The sequence below is a fragment of the Panthera leo genome, chromosome A1 (genome assembly GCF_018350215.1).
Source record: "Panthera leo isolate Ple1 chromosome A1, P.leo_Ple1_pat1.1, whole genome shotgun sequence".
NCBI classification, from domain to species: Eukaryota; Metazoa; Chordata; class Mammalia; order Carnivora; family Felidae; genus Panthera; species Panthera leo.
The window spans coordinates 28,545,024-28,561,026 of NC_056679.1; the positions used below are offsets into that span (position 1 = coordinate 28,545,024).

Consider the following 16,003-nt stretch of genomic DNA (forward strand, 5'->3'; position numbering starts at 1 on the left):
TCAGGGTCATGAGTTCAAGCCCCACACTGGACATGAAGCCTACTTAAAAAATACACAGGGCACATGGGGAATAAAAATAAGGGACTTGGTGCTTAAAACATTGGAAATCACTGTGTATGTTGGAAGGATCAAGGACTGTCACTAACTCTATGAATCATCTGTAAAATGGGAAGTGCCATCTACTTCATAAGGATGTTGTGATGATTAAACATGAAAATGTATGTGAAGAATCCTTTTCTTGGTAGCTGCTTAATAAATGTTCATTTCTTTCACTGCTCAACGGGATACTCTGGGATTGCTGTAAATTCAACCTATTTTATACAACTGAACTGTCTTTCCCCTTTAAATCTATTCCTACTTCCTTTTTTAATCCCCCGACTTTGTTAATAATCTGTCTCCTTGCTTTCCCACTATCTCTACTCTCCCTGAAAGAAAATCTCATCAATTTAGCATCATGATGTCTCATCCATTCTCTTACCTATTATCAGAATTGTCCTGGTATTTGGTTTCATAATCTTTCTCCTGGAATATCGTTATTTCCTTTTGACTGCCCTCATCACCAACAATTCATTCCTAATATGACCCTGTGTTACTTTCCTGTGCCTGTTTAACAAATTACCATAAATGGTTTGTAACACTGGAAATTTATTTTCTCAGTGTTCCGGATGCCAAAAGTTTGGAATGCGTATTACTGAGTTGAAATCAAGGTATTAGCAACACTCCCTCAGGGGCTCAAGGGGAGAATCTGTCCCTTGCCTTTTCCAGTTCTGCTGGTGACCAGCATTCCTTGACTTGTGGCCTCGTTATCTTAACCTCTGCCTCCGTCTTCACATCACCTTCTCTTTTGTGTGTCTGTGTCAGATTTTTCTCAGCCTCCCTTTTATGAGGATATGGGTGATTGCATTTAGGGACCACCCAAATAATCCAGGATAATCTCTTCATCTCAAAGTCTTTAATGTGGTCTACAAAGTCAGCGTTGCCATATAAAGTAAAATTCACAGGTTCCAGGGATTAGGATGTGGGTATCTTGGGGTATAGGGGGTGGGATCATTTTCTAGCTGTCACAGGCCCCCTATTAATAACTCCTGGGACCTCATCTGCAACTCTGCTTCCTTATTTGTTCTTTTCAGCTATACCATTCTCTTTCTTGTTCCTTAAACCCACTAGTGTCTGCCTCAGGGCCCTTGCCACTCAGCATTTCCTCTGGCTAGATTGTTCTTCCCCAGATAACTGTAGCTTTGCCCCCTCCCCCTTTTGGATTTGCTCAGATGTCACCTCTTCAGAGAGGCCAACCTGAAGCACTCTATTTAGAATCACACTTTCCGCCCTTTTCATTCCCAGCTCTCTTTGGGCTTTCAAGTTCCTCCTGAGGCTTAACCCTTTGACATAATATATGTTGCACTCACTTTTTTAAATTGTCTGTTTTCCCTGACTCAAATTTATGTTCCAGGATGACAGGGATTTTTGTTGTGGTCCCCGCTATATCCCCAGCATCTGGAACTTGCCTACTGTGTAGTAGATGCTCAACAAATATCTATTAAATAAATGAATGAGTGACTCTTCCTTGTCATCTCTGGAGTGGCCTTTCCTGAACTGTTAAGGGCTGAATTCTCCGCGTATAGACTGAAGGACAACCGCTAAAACATGCATGCCTGCCAAGTTCCATTTGGCTGTGTGCTGCCCTCCTCAGCCTCGCTCTCTAGAGCCTCTCTTGAAGCACCCTCAGGCCTCCTGCACTCCTCTTCTTACTGGTTCCTGAGCCCAGCACATAACCAGATGCCTCCACATCAGGTGATGCCCGAAATGTGCTTTCTCCCTGTCTGCTCTCCCACAGGTCCTTGTTCCGTCAGGTCTCTCTCAGCCCCTCAGGCAGAAGTAACCTCAGTCTGCAGTCTGTTTTCGTGACACTTGATGTAGGATTCTCTTACGGACCTGTGGTGGCTCTATCTCTGTTTATTTTTATCTCCCCAACGACTGTTTGAACTCCTTGTTCATTCTTTTAGTTAAAAATTTTTTTATTACATTTATTTATTTTTGAGAGATAGAGCAAAGTGAGAGTGGGGGTGGGGGGACAGGCAGAGAGAGAGGGAGACACAGAATCTGAAGCAGGCTCCAGGCTCTGAGCTGTCAGCACAGAGCCCGACGCGGGGCTCGAACCCACAAACTGTGAGATCATGACCTGAGCTGAAGTTGGACACTTTACCGACTGAGCCACCCAGGTGCCCCAGTGTTCATTCTTTTATTCCCGTTTCCCAGCCTGGTGCCTGGCACATAAGAGACACTTAATAAATGTTTGATGAATGAATGAATAAAATGACTAATCAACTAATTACTAATTTATTAACACATTGTCCCTAGAGTTTTCTCTCCCAGAGAATGTTACATTTTCATAAAAGAAATAATTCTTTAAGAGGAAAAAGAGAGAATTTATTTGAAAAAATTTCTGATCAGAACCTTCATATTTTTAAGCTGAATTACTGGTACTAATCATGCTAATACAAAAAACCCTTGAAGTGTGCTCTTAAACTCCATAACCATGGTAACTAAGAGAATGTGCTCATATCCTCACATTCTTTTTTGCAAGATGAAACTGCACTTAGAAATGTAATGTTTTTTTTTCAATGTATGAAGTTTATTGTCAAATAGGTTTCCATACAACACCCAGTGCTCATCCCAAAAGGTGCCCTCCTCAATACCCATCACCCACCCCCATCAACCCTCAGTTCTCAGTTTTTAAGAGAAATGTAATGTTATAAACGTTAAACATGTTAGGAATTTTGTAATTAAAGTGCATTCTCAATTTCTAATTGATAATGTGAGAGAAGAAATAACCAAACCCTTTATTCAACACTTAAATGACTCAACATAAAGCTTTGTTCTGATTTTTTTGACACTGGATGTTGTCATAAAGCATTTCGGTATTATCAACTGAGAAAGCTCGTGTTTTTCAAATTCATGAGAAAGTCCTTACCGATCACTGGAATGAAATGTGAAGCCTGAATTCAATGTCATTCTTGGATGAGATTAGAATATTGTATACTAGGAAGTTACTGTACTGTTTATTGGGACTCTTGTCATGAGAATGCTCGGGTTGGAGTCATTAGTCATACATTTTCCATGATGAAAATAGGGATTTTTGTGGACCCAGGTGTTAAGAATGGGAATTGCTGAATCATATAAGGCTTCTGATACTTTAAATCATACTGGCTGAAATAACCTTATCCTCCCTTCTTCCTTCTTTCTCATATCCATCAGGTGCCAAGTTCTCTGAAATAGTTGTTGATTCCTTTTCTCTCCTCCTTTTTGCCAGTGACCTTACTGTAGTACCTCATCATTTTATAGACAGATCATTGAAGGAGCTTTCTGTTTCCTATCTCAGTTCCCCCCGTCCTTCACTTATTTTGCATGCTCCTGCCAGATTAATCTTTCTAAAATCATATTACCACTTTGTGCACAAAAGAAGTCCTATTGCCTTTCGGGGTAAAGCCAAACTCCTCCAGGAGTCAGGTCTTTGTTACTTAGGAGCAAGTTCTCCAGCAAGACCCTGTGATAGAGCTGGGCTGGTTTCCTCACAGTCTGCACGATTTCTGTTTCTTTTGCTTTCATGCCTTTGTTCATAGCCTTTCTCCTGCCCACTTGAACAATTTAATTTTAAGCCCCTATAGCAGTTGTCAAGTGCTTCACTTGCTTTGGCATTAAATTATATGCTATTTTGAATTGCAATTTCTACTTTCTTATATTTAAATATTGCCTCCATGTCTAGAATGCAAATTTGTTGAAAACAAGGATGAACCAAATGTTTGCTTACAAATGAGTTCTTTGAGACATCGAATGTGTTTTTTAATAGAAAAAAGGGTACATTGTAAATGGTGATCTTGCCCCCAACCTAGTCCCCAGAGGACTATTTAACCTATGTTGTAGCTGAAATATAACTCTAGTATTAGCATAACAGCATCTCATGGAGCCGTGAAATACCCAAGGGAGAGAAATCACTTCCTTTTGTTCTTCCTTGGAACATGCAGAAATCACCTCAAGTGAAATGTTGAAACAAGCAAATAGACTGTGTCTCTGGCATTGTGGCATCCTACCACCATCCATCCTGAACCCTCTGTTCACTTCTTGGGGTCCTCTTCTGTGTTCCCTTAGGGGCTCACATGTGCCCTCATTTCACCCTGGCCTGTTCTTTAAAAGTTCTTCTCTCTTCTGATTTTCAGTGAAAACTGCTGTTTCCTAATGCTGCTGATCTAAATCCAATAATAATCTGATACATTAAATTCATACTAAAGTGTAGGTCACATCACCTTCCTGTTAGATTTTCTTCATTTTGAAGAGGCTGACTTTTAATAATAATTGGTGACATTTGTTGAGCATCCATGTGACTGACCTCTGCTAAGAGAACAATTTTCTCTTTTTTCCTTTTTCTTTCTTTTTTGTTCTTTCAAGTTTTTATTTTAATTCCAGTTAGTTAACATACAGTGTAATATTAGTTTCAGGTGTAGAATTTAGTGATTCATCACTTACATATAACATCCAGTGCCCATCAAAACCAGTGCCCTCTGTAATACTTACCTATTACTCATTTTTAACCCATCCTCCTCCCATCTCCCAGCAACCCTCAGTTTGTTCTCTATAGTTAAAATCTACTTTATGATATGCCTGTCTTTTTCCCCCATGTTCATCTGTTTTGTTTCTTAAATTCCACAAACGAGTGAAATCCTATGGTATTTGTCTTCCTCTGACTGATGTATTTTGCTTAGCATTATACTTTCTAGCTCCATCCACATCATTGCAAATGGCAAGATTTCATTCTTTTTTATGGCTGAGTAATATTCCATTGAATATAAACACCACCTGTTCTTTATCTATTCATCAGTCAGTGGACATTTGCATTCTCTCCATACTTTGGCTAATGTTCATAATGCTGCTACAGACATTGGGGTTCATGTATCCCTTCAAATCAGTATTTTTTTATCCTTTGCATAGGTATCTGGTAGTTCACTTGCTGGATCATAGAGTAGTTCTATTTTTAAATTTTTGAGGAACCTCCATACTGTTTTTCAGAGTGGCGATACCAGTTTGCATTCCCACCAACAGTGTAAGAAGGTTCCCCTTTCTCCACATCCTCCCCAAGAGTTGTTTTCCTATGTTGTTAATTTTAGCCACTCTGACCAGTATGAGGTGGTATCTCATTGTAGCTTTGATTTGTATTTTCCTGATGATGAGTGATGTTGAGCATCTTTTCATGTGTCTGTTAGCCATCTGGATGTCTTCTTTGGAAAAATGTCTATTCATGTCTTCTGCCCATTTTTTAATTGAATCATTTGTTTTTTGGGGTGTTGAGCTTGATAAGCTCTTTATGGATTTTGGATATTAAACCCCTCTTAACAATCTTAAAGGTAAAGGCATTATTATCGCCAACTTAAAGATAAGGAAACCGAGACTTTAAGGTGTTAACTAATCCACCAAGCTAATACATGGGAGGGAGCCTGATTTGTCTGATTCCGAAGCTTGTGAACTTTATATTATGCTGCCCACTAAGATAATTTCAAAATCAACAACAAATATTATTGGTACTCACATGTCTTGATTTCTATACTAGCAGCTCTATTAATTTTAAAAGTGAAATTATTCTGACAATGTAGGGAAAGGATTTCAAACTGCAAGCTGCTGCCCAGGTGATAACACTGGTTGACACCTCTGTGATCAGCAACCTGAACTGTCCACATTTTCTTTTCTCCCTTTTAGAAACCATCGATTTACTTAAAGCTCTAAGCATTTTCAGGATATCTTAACAGTGCAGCTTTGTGTAGGCGGTGGGGGGGGGGGGTTGGGGGGGTGGGGGGGGGAAAGAACAAATAATTCATGGCACAGAAAAGCTATTTGTAAGTCAGGTGTGAACTGTATTATGTAACATCTTTCCTTCCTCCAACCTCTTCCCCCCCAACCCCCAAAACGTGTGTATACAGCACTTAGCTCAATGAAAACACTTCTATCGAATTTAACTTATAAACACTTTTTATAGATTTTTTTTAAAAACCTATCTTTAACAATTTTTAAAAATTTTTTTTGAACATTTATTTATTTTTGAGACAGAGAGAGAGCATGAACAGGGGAGGGTCAGAGAAAGAGGGAGACACAGAATCTGAAACAGGCTCCAGGCTCTGAGCTGTCAGCACAGAGCCCGACGCGGGGCTCGAACCCATGGACCGCGAGATCATGACCTGAGCCAAAGTCGGATGCTTAACCGACTGAGCCACCCAGGCACCCCTCTTTAAGGATTTTTAAAGTGTAAATCGGCTTTTGTTTATTTTTATTTGTAATTCATTAACAGTACATATTTATTTTAAGTCTGGCCTTGTCCATCAGGAATAATGAGCTGTGCCCTGATACTCATCTAAAGGGACTTTCAGCAGGCAGAAACAAGACTGTCATCAGGCTGTCCTTGTCTTTTGATAGGCCCAGTCATTGGCAGCATCACTATCTACCAGACAGCTGTTGCGGATTTCTCGTCGGCTGTCACAGTACCCTCATGAAAATCTTCACAGTGCGGTTACTAAAGCCTGCCTTTCCAGGTAACCATATTCCCCTTTCTCACTGAATTCAAGCTCCTGGGTCTTTGCTAAAACGATAACGTAAGTTTAATTGGTAGTCAGTTCTCACAGGTCTGGAGAATGTATTGTCTGAATATGTAGCTATTTCAACCTTGTGTTCAGTTTTTAGAACATATTTTATCGTACACATAACAGCAATTTTAAGAGATAGTTTACAGATAAGAAAACTAAGTCACTTGCTCTAGTCAGAGTAGTGAAGAAGTAAAGGTGGATTTGGGATTCAAATGCTGTGTGTCTTCTGAGCTAGTGTTCTTAAGCACTACACTGAGCATCTCCCAAATTAGCTTGGGAACCTTCCATGCTTGATATACTGTTCTGTTGCCTAAATTTAACAAAACTAATGTCTTTTCAGTCTATGCTAATAATACTTTTATACCTGTTTGGAAATTATTATAAAATACTGGCTTAAAGAATTTTCTTACAAAATCACACTTACATGAAATCATTTAAAAAAAAAAATTTTTAACAGGCACCTGGGTGGCTCAGTCAAACATTCGACTTTGGCTCAGGGCTCAGGTTATGATCTCACAGTTTGTGGGTTCGAGCCCTGCATTGGGCTCTGTGCTGACAGCTCAGAGCCTGGAGCTGCTTTGGATTCTGTCCCTCTTTCTCTCTGCCCCCCACCCCAAAATAAATAATAAACATTTAAAATTTTTTAAAAATTTTTAACATTTTATTTATTTTGAAGAAATAGAGAGGGACAGAATGTGAGTGGGGGAGGGGCAGAGAGAGAGGGAGACACAGAATCCAAAGCAGGCTCCAGGCTTTGAGCTGTCAGCACAGAGCCCTACACAGGGCTCAAAACCACGATCTGTAAGATCATGACCTGAGCTGAAGTTGGGCACTCGAACCAACTGAGCCAACCAGGCACCCCTATTTTAAAATTTTTTTTTTTAACGTTTATTTATTTTTGAGACAGAGAGAGACAGAGCATGAATGGGGGAGGGTCAGAGAGAGAGAGGGAGACACAGAATCTGAAACAGGCTCCAGGCTCTGAGCTGTCAGCACAGAGCCCGGCGTGGGGCTTGAACTTACGAACCGCGAGATCATGACCTGAGCCGAAGTCGGATGCTTAACCGGCTGAGCCACCCAGGCGCCCCCAGGCACCCCTTTTTTAAAATAACAATAAAAAAAAGGATTAATAACAATACCCAATAAGCCCAGAGTTTTCTTTTAGGCTCTTTTCATATAATCTGGCAATTATTTTTATGGTGGTTCTGACTATTGTCCATTCATTCCTTGATATATAAAAGGAATTAAAAGAATCTATTTTCATCTTACAAGAATTTATAATTGCCTTCTATCAATCTTCAGTTTGGTGGACAATTTTTCTTATAGTTTAAGTAAGCTTACTGCATTGCAACTTAAATTTGTTCTCTCTATGCTGTATCCAGCTAAAATAAAGCTCCTTTCCAGTGTCTTTAATTTTTTGAAAAACTGGTAATCCAAAGCATTTTACAGACCATTCCACAGAACAGACAAACAGCAATTCACTTTTAATCTAGTATGATTTTGGTAACTGAACCAGACAAGAATAATGTATGAAAGGAAAATTACAAATCACAATCATGGAATAGGTGCAAAACTTTTAAAAGAAATGCTAACAAACTAATTCTAACTAATTACATATATACATATATATATGTATGTGTATACATATATATATAAAATCATGAGCAATTTTGAATTATCTCAAGAATGTGAAGGAAGTTTAATATACTGTTTTTTAGTTCATTATATTAACAAATTAGAAAAAATATTATTTTAATAAATGAGTAAAAAGGATTTGATGAAACCTAACAACCAAACCTAAAAACAAACCAAAGCAAAAACACCATTCTTAGTAAACCAGGAATATTCTTAGTAAACCATGAAGAAAAGGAAAATTCTTCAATCTGATAAAAGGTATATACCCCAAATTTAGAGCAAACATATTTATGATAAAATACACATATTTTCTTTAGAATTAGGAACAGAACAAGAATGTCACCTATCTGTCCTTTCAGTCAGAGCATTTGCCCAAAATTATCTAATTGGCTACATAAAAAATTCAAAAGGAGCACCTGGGTGGCTCAGTTTGTTAAGCATTCGACTCTTAGTTTCAGCTCAGGTCATGATCTCATAGTTCATGGGTTCAAGACCCATGTCAGGCTCCACACTGGCAGTTTGGAGCCTGCTTGGGATTCTCTCTCTCTCTCTCTCTCTCTCTCTCTCTCTCTGTACTTCCCCCTCTCAATCTCTCTCTCTCTCTTTCTTTCAAAATCAAGAGAAACTATATATAAATCATTAGAACAAATAGAGATTAGTGAGATGACTTATAAATCCATATCAGTGACTTTTCTATATTCTACTAACAATCAACTGAGGAAGTTTTTTTTTTTTAAATAATCCTATTCAAAATAATAGTAGAAATCTTTGAGCACCTAAGAACAAATCTAATGATATGTAATACTTTTATGGAGGAAAGCATAAATCTTTATTGAAAGCCATAAAGACTTAAATAAAAGGGAAGCTATACCATATTCATGAAAAGGAAGATTCAGAATTATAAAGCTATTATACTCCAAACTTATATATAGTTATTATTTGGTCAAATTCCACCAAGGTTATACAGAATTTGACAAGCTGATCTCAAAATTATCATGGAAATAATAACAAAGGAAGTTTTGGGGAAGATTAAGGAGTTGTACTTTATCAGATATATCAAGATCCATTATGAAGCTATATTCATTATTACAGGATGGGATTGGTACAAGGAAAGACAAATGGACTATTAGAATAGACTATGGAGCCCAGAAGCAGACCCATATATTTGTGGAAAGTTAGTATATGTTAGAAGTAGCATTATAAATCAGTGTGGGAATGGACATACTTATCAATAAATGGTTAAAAATTAAAAATACCCATTTTATCCCTTACAAAAAAGTAAAATATGTATATATGATATAAACCCTATAAGCCAGTCTACAAGTTATGAGCCACAAACTAAGAGATGTTTGATAAAATTTATAATCACAAAAGGATTGGTATTCAGGGACTATAAAGTATCCAAATTAATGAGATGAAAGAATCAACCATAAATGGGCAAAGGATGAATAGACATGCACAGAAGTTAATTCAGATGACCAATAAATATTTGAAAAGATGTTCAACTTTATTATTAATTGGGGAAATGAGATTTTAAAATAATAATCAGCTATCATTTCATACTTTTATAATTTTTACCTGTAAAAATTAACATTTTTTGTCAATAGAAGAAAATGGAATTCTATTAAAGCTGTTGGGATGGAAGTCTCCTCACTTTAGAGTTGCCTCACATTATCTTTATACTTAAGTATATTAATACTCTATGATTTGGCAATTCTTTTTCTTGATATCACCTCAGAGAAAGACTTAAATGAATGTATAGGAGGCATATGTAAGAATGTTCACTGCATCATTGTTTGTAACAGTGAAAAATTGGAAACAACCCATCTATCCATCAGTAGGGAATGAATATATAAATTGACATATTCACATAATGAGATAGTACACATTAGTTAAAATGAAGTAGGTCTGTCTGTAATATCAGGCAGAAAATGGGCAGTTTGCAAGAAGAAATTTGGGATATGTTGCCATGTATAAAAATGCTAAATGTGACAAAAATGCAATATAGTTTTATTCATACTAATATAGCAAAATAAAAATGTGGACAGGAGAGATACATAACACTTTCAGCGTGAGAATTACCTCCAGAGATGAAAAGAGATTAATAGACTATTTAATATCCTCTGTAACTTTTTATATGCTTGCAATATTTCATAGTTAAAAAAATTCAAAACCTTAAAATTACTTACTTTTAACACTCATAAATATTTTACTGAATTAAATAGTCAACTAATTTTTCCAGTGTTATCACCTGACCACAATAAAACTCTCTTTGTCACCACCCTATGGCACTTTGCAAAAAAGTAAAACAGCTATCTTGTTTATTCATTATCTGTTGACTTTAGCAAGGCTACAAACTCAAAAACCTTTTTTACTAACCACCTATTCAAGATAGCACAATTGCAGGAAGGAAAAAAAAAAATTATGGGCACATAAAGTTTTTTCCTTTTTTTAGTGACCTCATTCCATATTGAAGCACTGAAAAGAAATTGAGTTTCGCAAAAAATTTTTATTTTATTTTTTTAAATATTTTTATTTATTTTTGAGACAGAGAGAGAGATAGAGCATGAGCAGGGGAGGGGCAGAGAAAGAGGGAGACACAGAATCTGAAGCAGGCTCCAGGCTCTGAGCTGTCAGCATAGAGCTAGATACGGGGCTTGAACTCAGACCATGAGATCATAACCTGAGCTGAAGTCGGACGCTCAACTGACTGAGCCACCCAGGCACCCCCCCAAAAAAATTTTTGAAAGTTGACATAATTTGGGGCACCTGGGTGGCTCAGTCAGTTAAGCATCTGACGTTAGCTCAGGTCACGATCTCATAGTTCATGAGTTCGAGCCCCATGTCGGGCTCTGTGCTGACAGCTCAGAGCCTGGAGCCTGCTTCAGATTCTGTGTCTCCTGCTCTCTCTGCCCCTCCCCCACTCAGGCTATGTCTCTGTCTCTCAAAAATAAAATAAATAAACATTTTTCTTTAAAAAGTTGACATAATTTATATTAATGAAATCTATTATTTAGCAGACACAATCCAAAGAAATTCTCTAGTTTAAATTTGTTAAACATTATATTTATTAAGTATTAACTTGGCTTTTAAAAATCTTGTTAATTTTGGGGTGCCTGGGTGGCTCAGTTGGTTGAGTGTCCAACTTCAGCTCAGGTCATGATCTCACAGCTTGTGAGTTCGAGCCCCGCGTCAGGCTCTGTGCTGACAGCTCAGAGCCTGGAGCCTGCTTCAGACTCTGTGTCTCCATCTCTCTCAGCTCCTTATTCACTCACGATCTGTCTCTCTCTCTCTCTCAAAAATAAATAAACATTAAAAAAAATCCTGTTAATTGAATTTTTAAAATGCTTTTCATTTATTTGGGGGTGCCTGGGTGGCCCAGTCAGTTAAGTGTCTGACTGTTGATTTTGGCTTAGGTTGTGAGATTGAGCCCCATGTTGGGCTCCTCACAAACATGGAGCCTGCTTGGAATTTTCTTTCTCTCCCTCTCTCTCTGCCCCTCCCATGCTTGCATTCTCTCTCTGTCTCTCAAAATAAATAAACTTAAAATTTTTTTTTTTATTTACTTGTGTATGGCGGTTGAGTTCAGACTGGAACATTTCTTCATCTGAGGGAATGGTTCGCTAAGTGCCTTATCCTCATATCCTATAATATATACACCAAGTCTTGGAGCTAGATGTATATTTAATTTTCTGGATAGTTGAAAACCTAAGAAGCCAAAGGAAAGAAACTTTAGAAGATTAGGAAGTTATTAGGTATTTTACATTTTAAAAGTTCTTTTATTGTGGAAGAGTTAATCAGAAGTTCCTATAACAAGGGTTCTACTCCATGCAAGTATTTTGTATTCCATTACATTATCTGCTTATAGAAAATCTTGGGGTAATGATCCTTTAGCATAGAAACTTTAGGCAGAGCTATAAGAATTAGAAATGAAGATTAACAGTCTCTGACATGGAGGTAATGAGGAAATTTTCCCAGTCACCAAAAACTCAGTTTACAGACAATATTTTTCAAGAATTCCCTGTAACATAAAATGAATGACATCTATATAAAATTTCCACTCTTTTTGCATTATTAACCAATTAGTTTTTAAAAAATCATTAAGCCTGATAGAACTAATCATACACAGTGTTAAATGATTATAAGGATTATCGTTGATGTGTATTTTTTGTTCTGAAAAATTATTTTTCTTTCTGGAGAGACTAGCGATTTATTTCTGGCTTTACAATTGCTGTTCAGTGTTTTAAGGGTATAATTTCAAAAATCTAGATATTCTTTACGTGTTTCTATTATTCAACTTACTCTTATAAGCCTAGCAGATATGAATTATTTTTATAGGCCTTTGAAAAATGTTTGATTCCATTTATCTTCCAAATATCTTGGCTAAATTAACTGTCTTCAAATATTTGAAATTTCTCGATAAACTTTATGTATGCTATTTCCTTTTAAGTACTTCAGATAGCTTAATTAACAAACAAAACCTTTCCAGAAAAGTAAATAACTCACAAAGATAATGAACTAACTTTATAAATAGAATGAGCCATAAGTTACTTTAAATATTCAAGTGCTGTTTATAAACTTAAGATTAAAATCACAGGTATCAATTAATTAATTACACACTCTAAATAGAAATCACAGTCTACCTGATAGCCCCTGACTCCCACAGTCTTTTTCTCCCTCTCTTACTACTCATAGTAATACCTCTCTTTCCTGCACTGGTAATTTGGGAACATCCCTGTCCTTACTCTAGCTTCTCATACTACCATCCTGAGAAACCCTATCTTACTCCTTAATCCAAAGATTGTATCTCACTTTCAGTTAGCCTAGGGAAACTACCTCTGTTTTTGTTTCCTAGAATGTGGTTGAATATTTCTTTAGTTTTTTGTTCAACCAAGACCGTAGAGACTGGAGACTTTCCAATTCTATTTTTACTGATAGTAAATGAAGATAATTTCCAATTCTATTTTTACTGATAGTAAATGAAGATAATGACAATAATGATTTTAAAAAGGCATTATGGTGCTCCTAATAGTGATAAATACCCTTGAAAACTTTACAGCAGAGTATGTGTTTGTTTTTGTTATAGGGAAGTAGGACAGAAAGAGTGATGTTTCATTCATTCACTCACTTATTCTGTGAAAGCCCACAGAAGGAGAGGAAAAAGCAGGTAGAAAATATCAGTGAGCAATGGGAAAAGAAGCTGTTAACTAGAAAAAAATCAAAACCTAGAAAAAATTAAGGTTGACCTAATACAACCTGACACACTTTATTTTCTTCATTTGTGGGATGAGCCAGTATCTTTTTTTTTTTTACATTTATTTATTTATTTATTTTGAGAGAGGCGGAGACCGCACAAAAGGGGGAGGGGCAGGGAAAGAGGGGGAGAGAGAATCCCAAGCAGGTCCGTGCTGTCAGCACAGAGCCTGGTACAGGGCTTGAACTCAAACTGTGAGTTCATGAAAGCCGAAACCAAGAGTCTGACACTTAACGACTGAGCCATCCAGGTGCCCTGAGCCAGTGTCTTTTAAAATGTAGGTTCTAGAAGTGGGATATTTTCAACTTCCATACTACCTCTGATTATTTGGTAGTTGTATCTGGGTGTGAGGTTGAAAACAGTTCGGAAACATGTTCAGTAGAAAAGAGTATCACATTGGCAAGCAATGCCTGCCACTGCTATTGGAAGGGAGACATGCATACCTTTTGCAGTTCTCTACAGGCTTTGGAGGGCAATCTAGAAATGTTTCAGTACAGGGGCAAAGGAAAATGTGTCGACAGCAGACTGTATAGATGAAAGGGGTTTGGGGGGATGGTGATGGAGTCTCAGCTTGCAAGTGGTTATTGTCAATCACGATGGTCTGACAGGAAGTAATGGAGATGGAGCTGCAGGGCCTAATGTTACCAGGCCAGACTCCAGTTTGTGGTGTAGAGGAGAGAGGAAAGGGGGGCATGGTGCCAAGATAAGGGCTCAGGAAACAAGATAAAAGCCCAGTTATTGGGTCTGAGAGAGAAGGTGAGGCCTTGGTTTTGGACACAGTCTAAGAACTGTGATGAAAGGTCAGAGGTGAGCAACAGTAAGTCCTACTTGATGCTGAACCAATGAGCTACTGACCTAGAGTTATAGAAATCCCCCTGTCATAGCCTGGAACCAAAATGATGCAGTAGGTGGGAGATAGTGTCAGATATGTGGATTATATCACAGGGTCAGGAAATCTATCAGTTCTTCACACGCTCATTCATTTGCCTTCTCACTCACACCAACATCTCTTTTATTCGAGCGCACACTCAAGGCTGTGGGAACCACCACCAAGGATTTAGAGCTATGGAAAGCCTAAATTAGAAGTGTTACGTTCTTAGTATGTTTATTTGGAATATCGTGGCACACAGTGGTTAGTTTATAGTAGTATAACACAGGTAATGGGTTAAAAATGATTTCTGTGGGCTCATTTGGGATCATAAGTTCCAGATATAACTTTATTTGTGTGGCTGGGAAACTCCATTTTCATCATCCAAGCTCATGATGTTCGTACAATCTACCTGTAGATGAAGAATGCCTCTGTCACTCACCAGATTATTATTTTGACAACATTCATATAGTTTAGACAAGCAGGTGTATTTTTTTTAAATGGAAGGAAAGACCAAGCTGGATAACCCTAAATTGAGTAATTTGTATTAGAAAGTAAACATCATTAATCCGCTTCCACTAATTTGAATTTCTGATTGCCAGGTTGGAGCAGGTTAAAGCGTTATTTTATCTATTTAAGAAAATTTGATAATCCAGTTAAACAGTTAAACAAGATTTATGAGGCACACTGAATCCATTTTAAGAAGTAAATTATTTTAAGTCTTGTCCTATAAAATATTGTATATAAATGAATACTGCTAATTACACATAAATTTTACTTATTAAAGGAGTTCAACAAACATACTTCATCTTCACAGGTGCTTGAAATTTATATTCCAAAATTTTTCATGGGTTTCACAGAGCAAGACTGACACTCCATAAATGGTTATATTGAGATAGAGAGGGAGGAGAGAAAGAGTTTGCGTGGGTACGTGCCAAAAGATATTTAGGAATCACAGAAACCTTTGACTTTACATTATATCCTTCCCCACCCCCTCCCCCCATCCACCAGGTTCTTACCAAGCCTTGCAAGGTCGGCATTAGAAAAAAACCTGGCAGATGCTGCAATAGAAATAAGTGCTGATAATAATCAGGAACCAGAATTGGAGGATTATAAGTGTAAGTATTAAATTTGTTTCTTAAGTGAAATAGTAATTATCGGATATTTGTATTATTGTTTTAATTTCAATAGAAAAATGGTTTTGTTTTCCATCTACTTTGTTTTATGCGTTGGGTTGAAGAAATGAATCTTTCCTTTAAAAAAAAAAAATTGAAACCCACATACAAGTTAGATCTTAGAATATTTCCTTTGTTTCAATGCATACCAGATACCGGTCCTTCAGTCACAATTGAGACAAACCTGTTCAAGGCCCTGAGAATCCCTGCCATAAATAAACTTACGTGATTTTGTTTTACCTTTTTTTCCAAACGTATTTCACTGTAGAATCTAGAATTCTGTTTCCTTTGCACAACATTTACATTTTGAGGACCACTGGTGCCCTGCAGGATATGTTTGGGAAACTGTTCTAGTTTGATGTAGACTAAAATATTCAGAGTACCATTTCATGCCTTCTTATCTTTCCATTTCCACCCTTACTGTCTTTTGTGATTCTCTTCTTCTGGA

General features: G+C 37.3%; 1 protein-coding gene across 2 annotated transcripts in view; it reads left to right on the forward strand.

Annotated features, from left to right (window-relative positions):
• The window catches only part of VWA8 (von Willebrand factor A domain containing 8), a 370,895-nt gene that overhangs the window by 143,973 nt on the left and 210,919 nt on the right, over positions 1-16,003 (forward strand). For both annotated transcript variants that reach the window (XM_042927004.1, XM_042927013.1), the window contains exons 17-18: positions 6,457-6,572; positions 15,392-15,498. In XM_042927004.1, the coding sequence (XP_042782938.1) occupies positions 6,457-6,572; positions 15,392-15,498 (223 nt within the window). The remainder of the gene's footprint in view (positions 1-6,456; positions 6,573-15,391; positions 15,499-16,003) is intronic.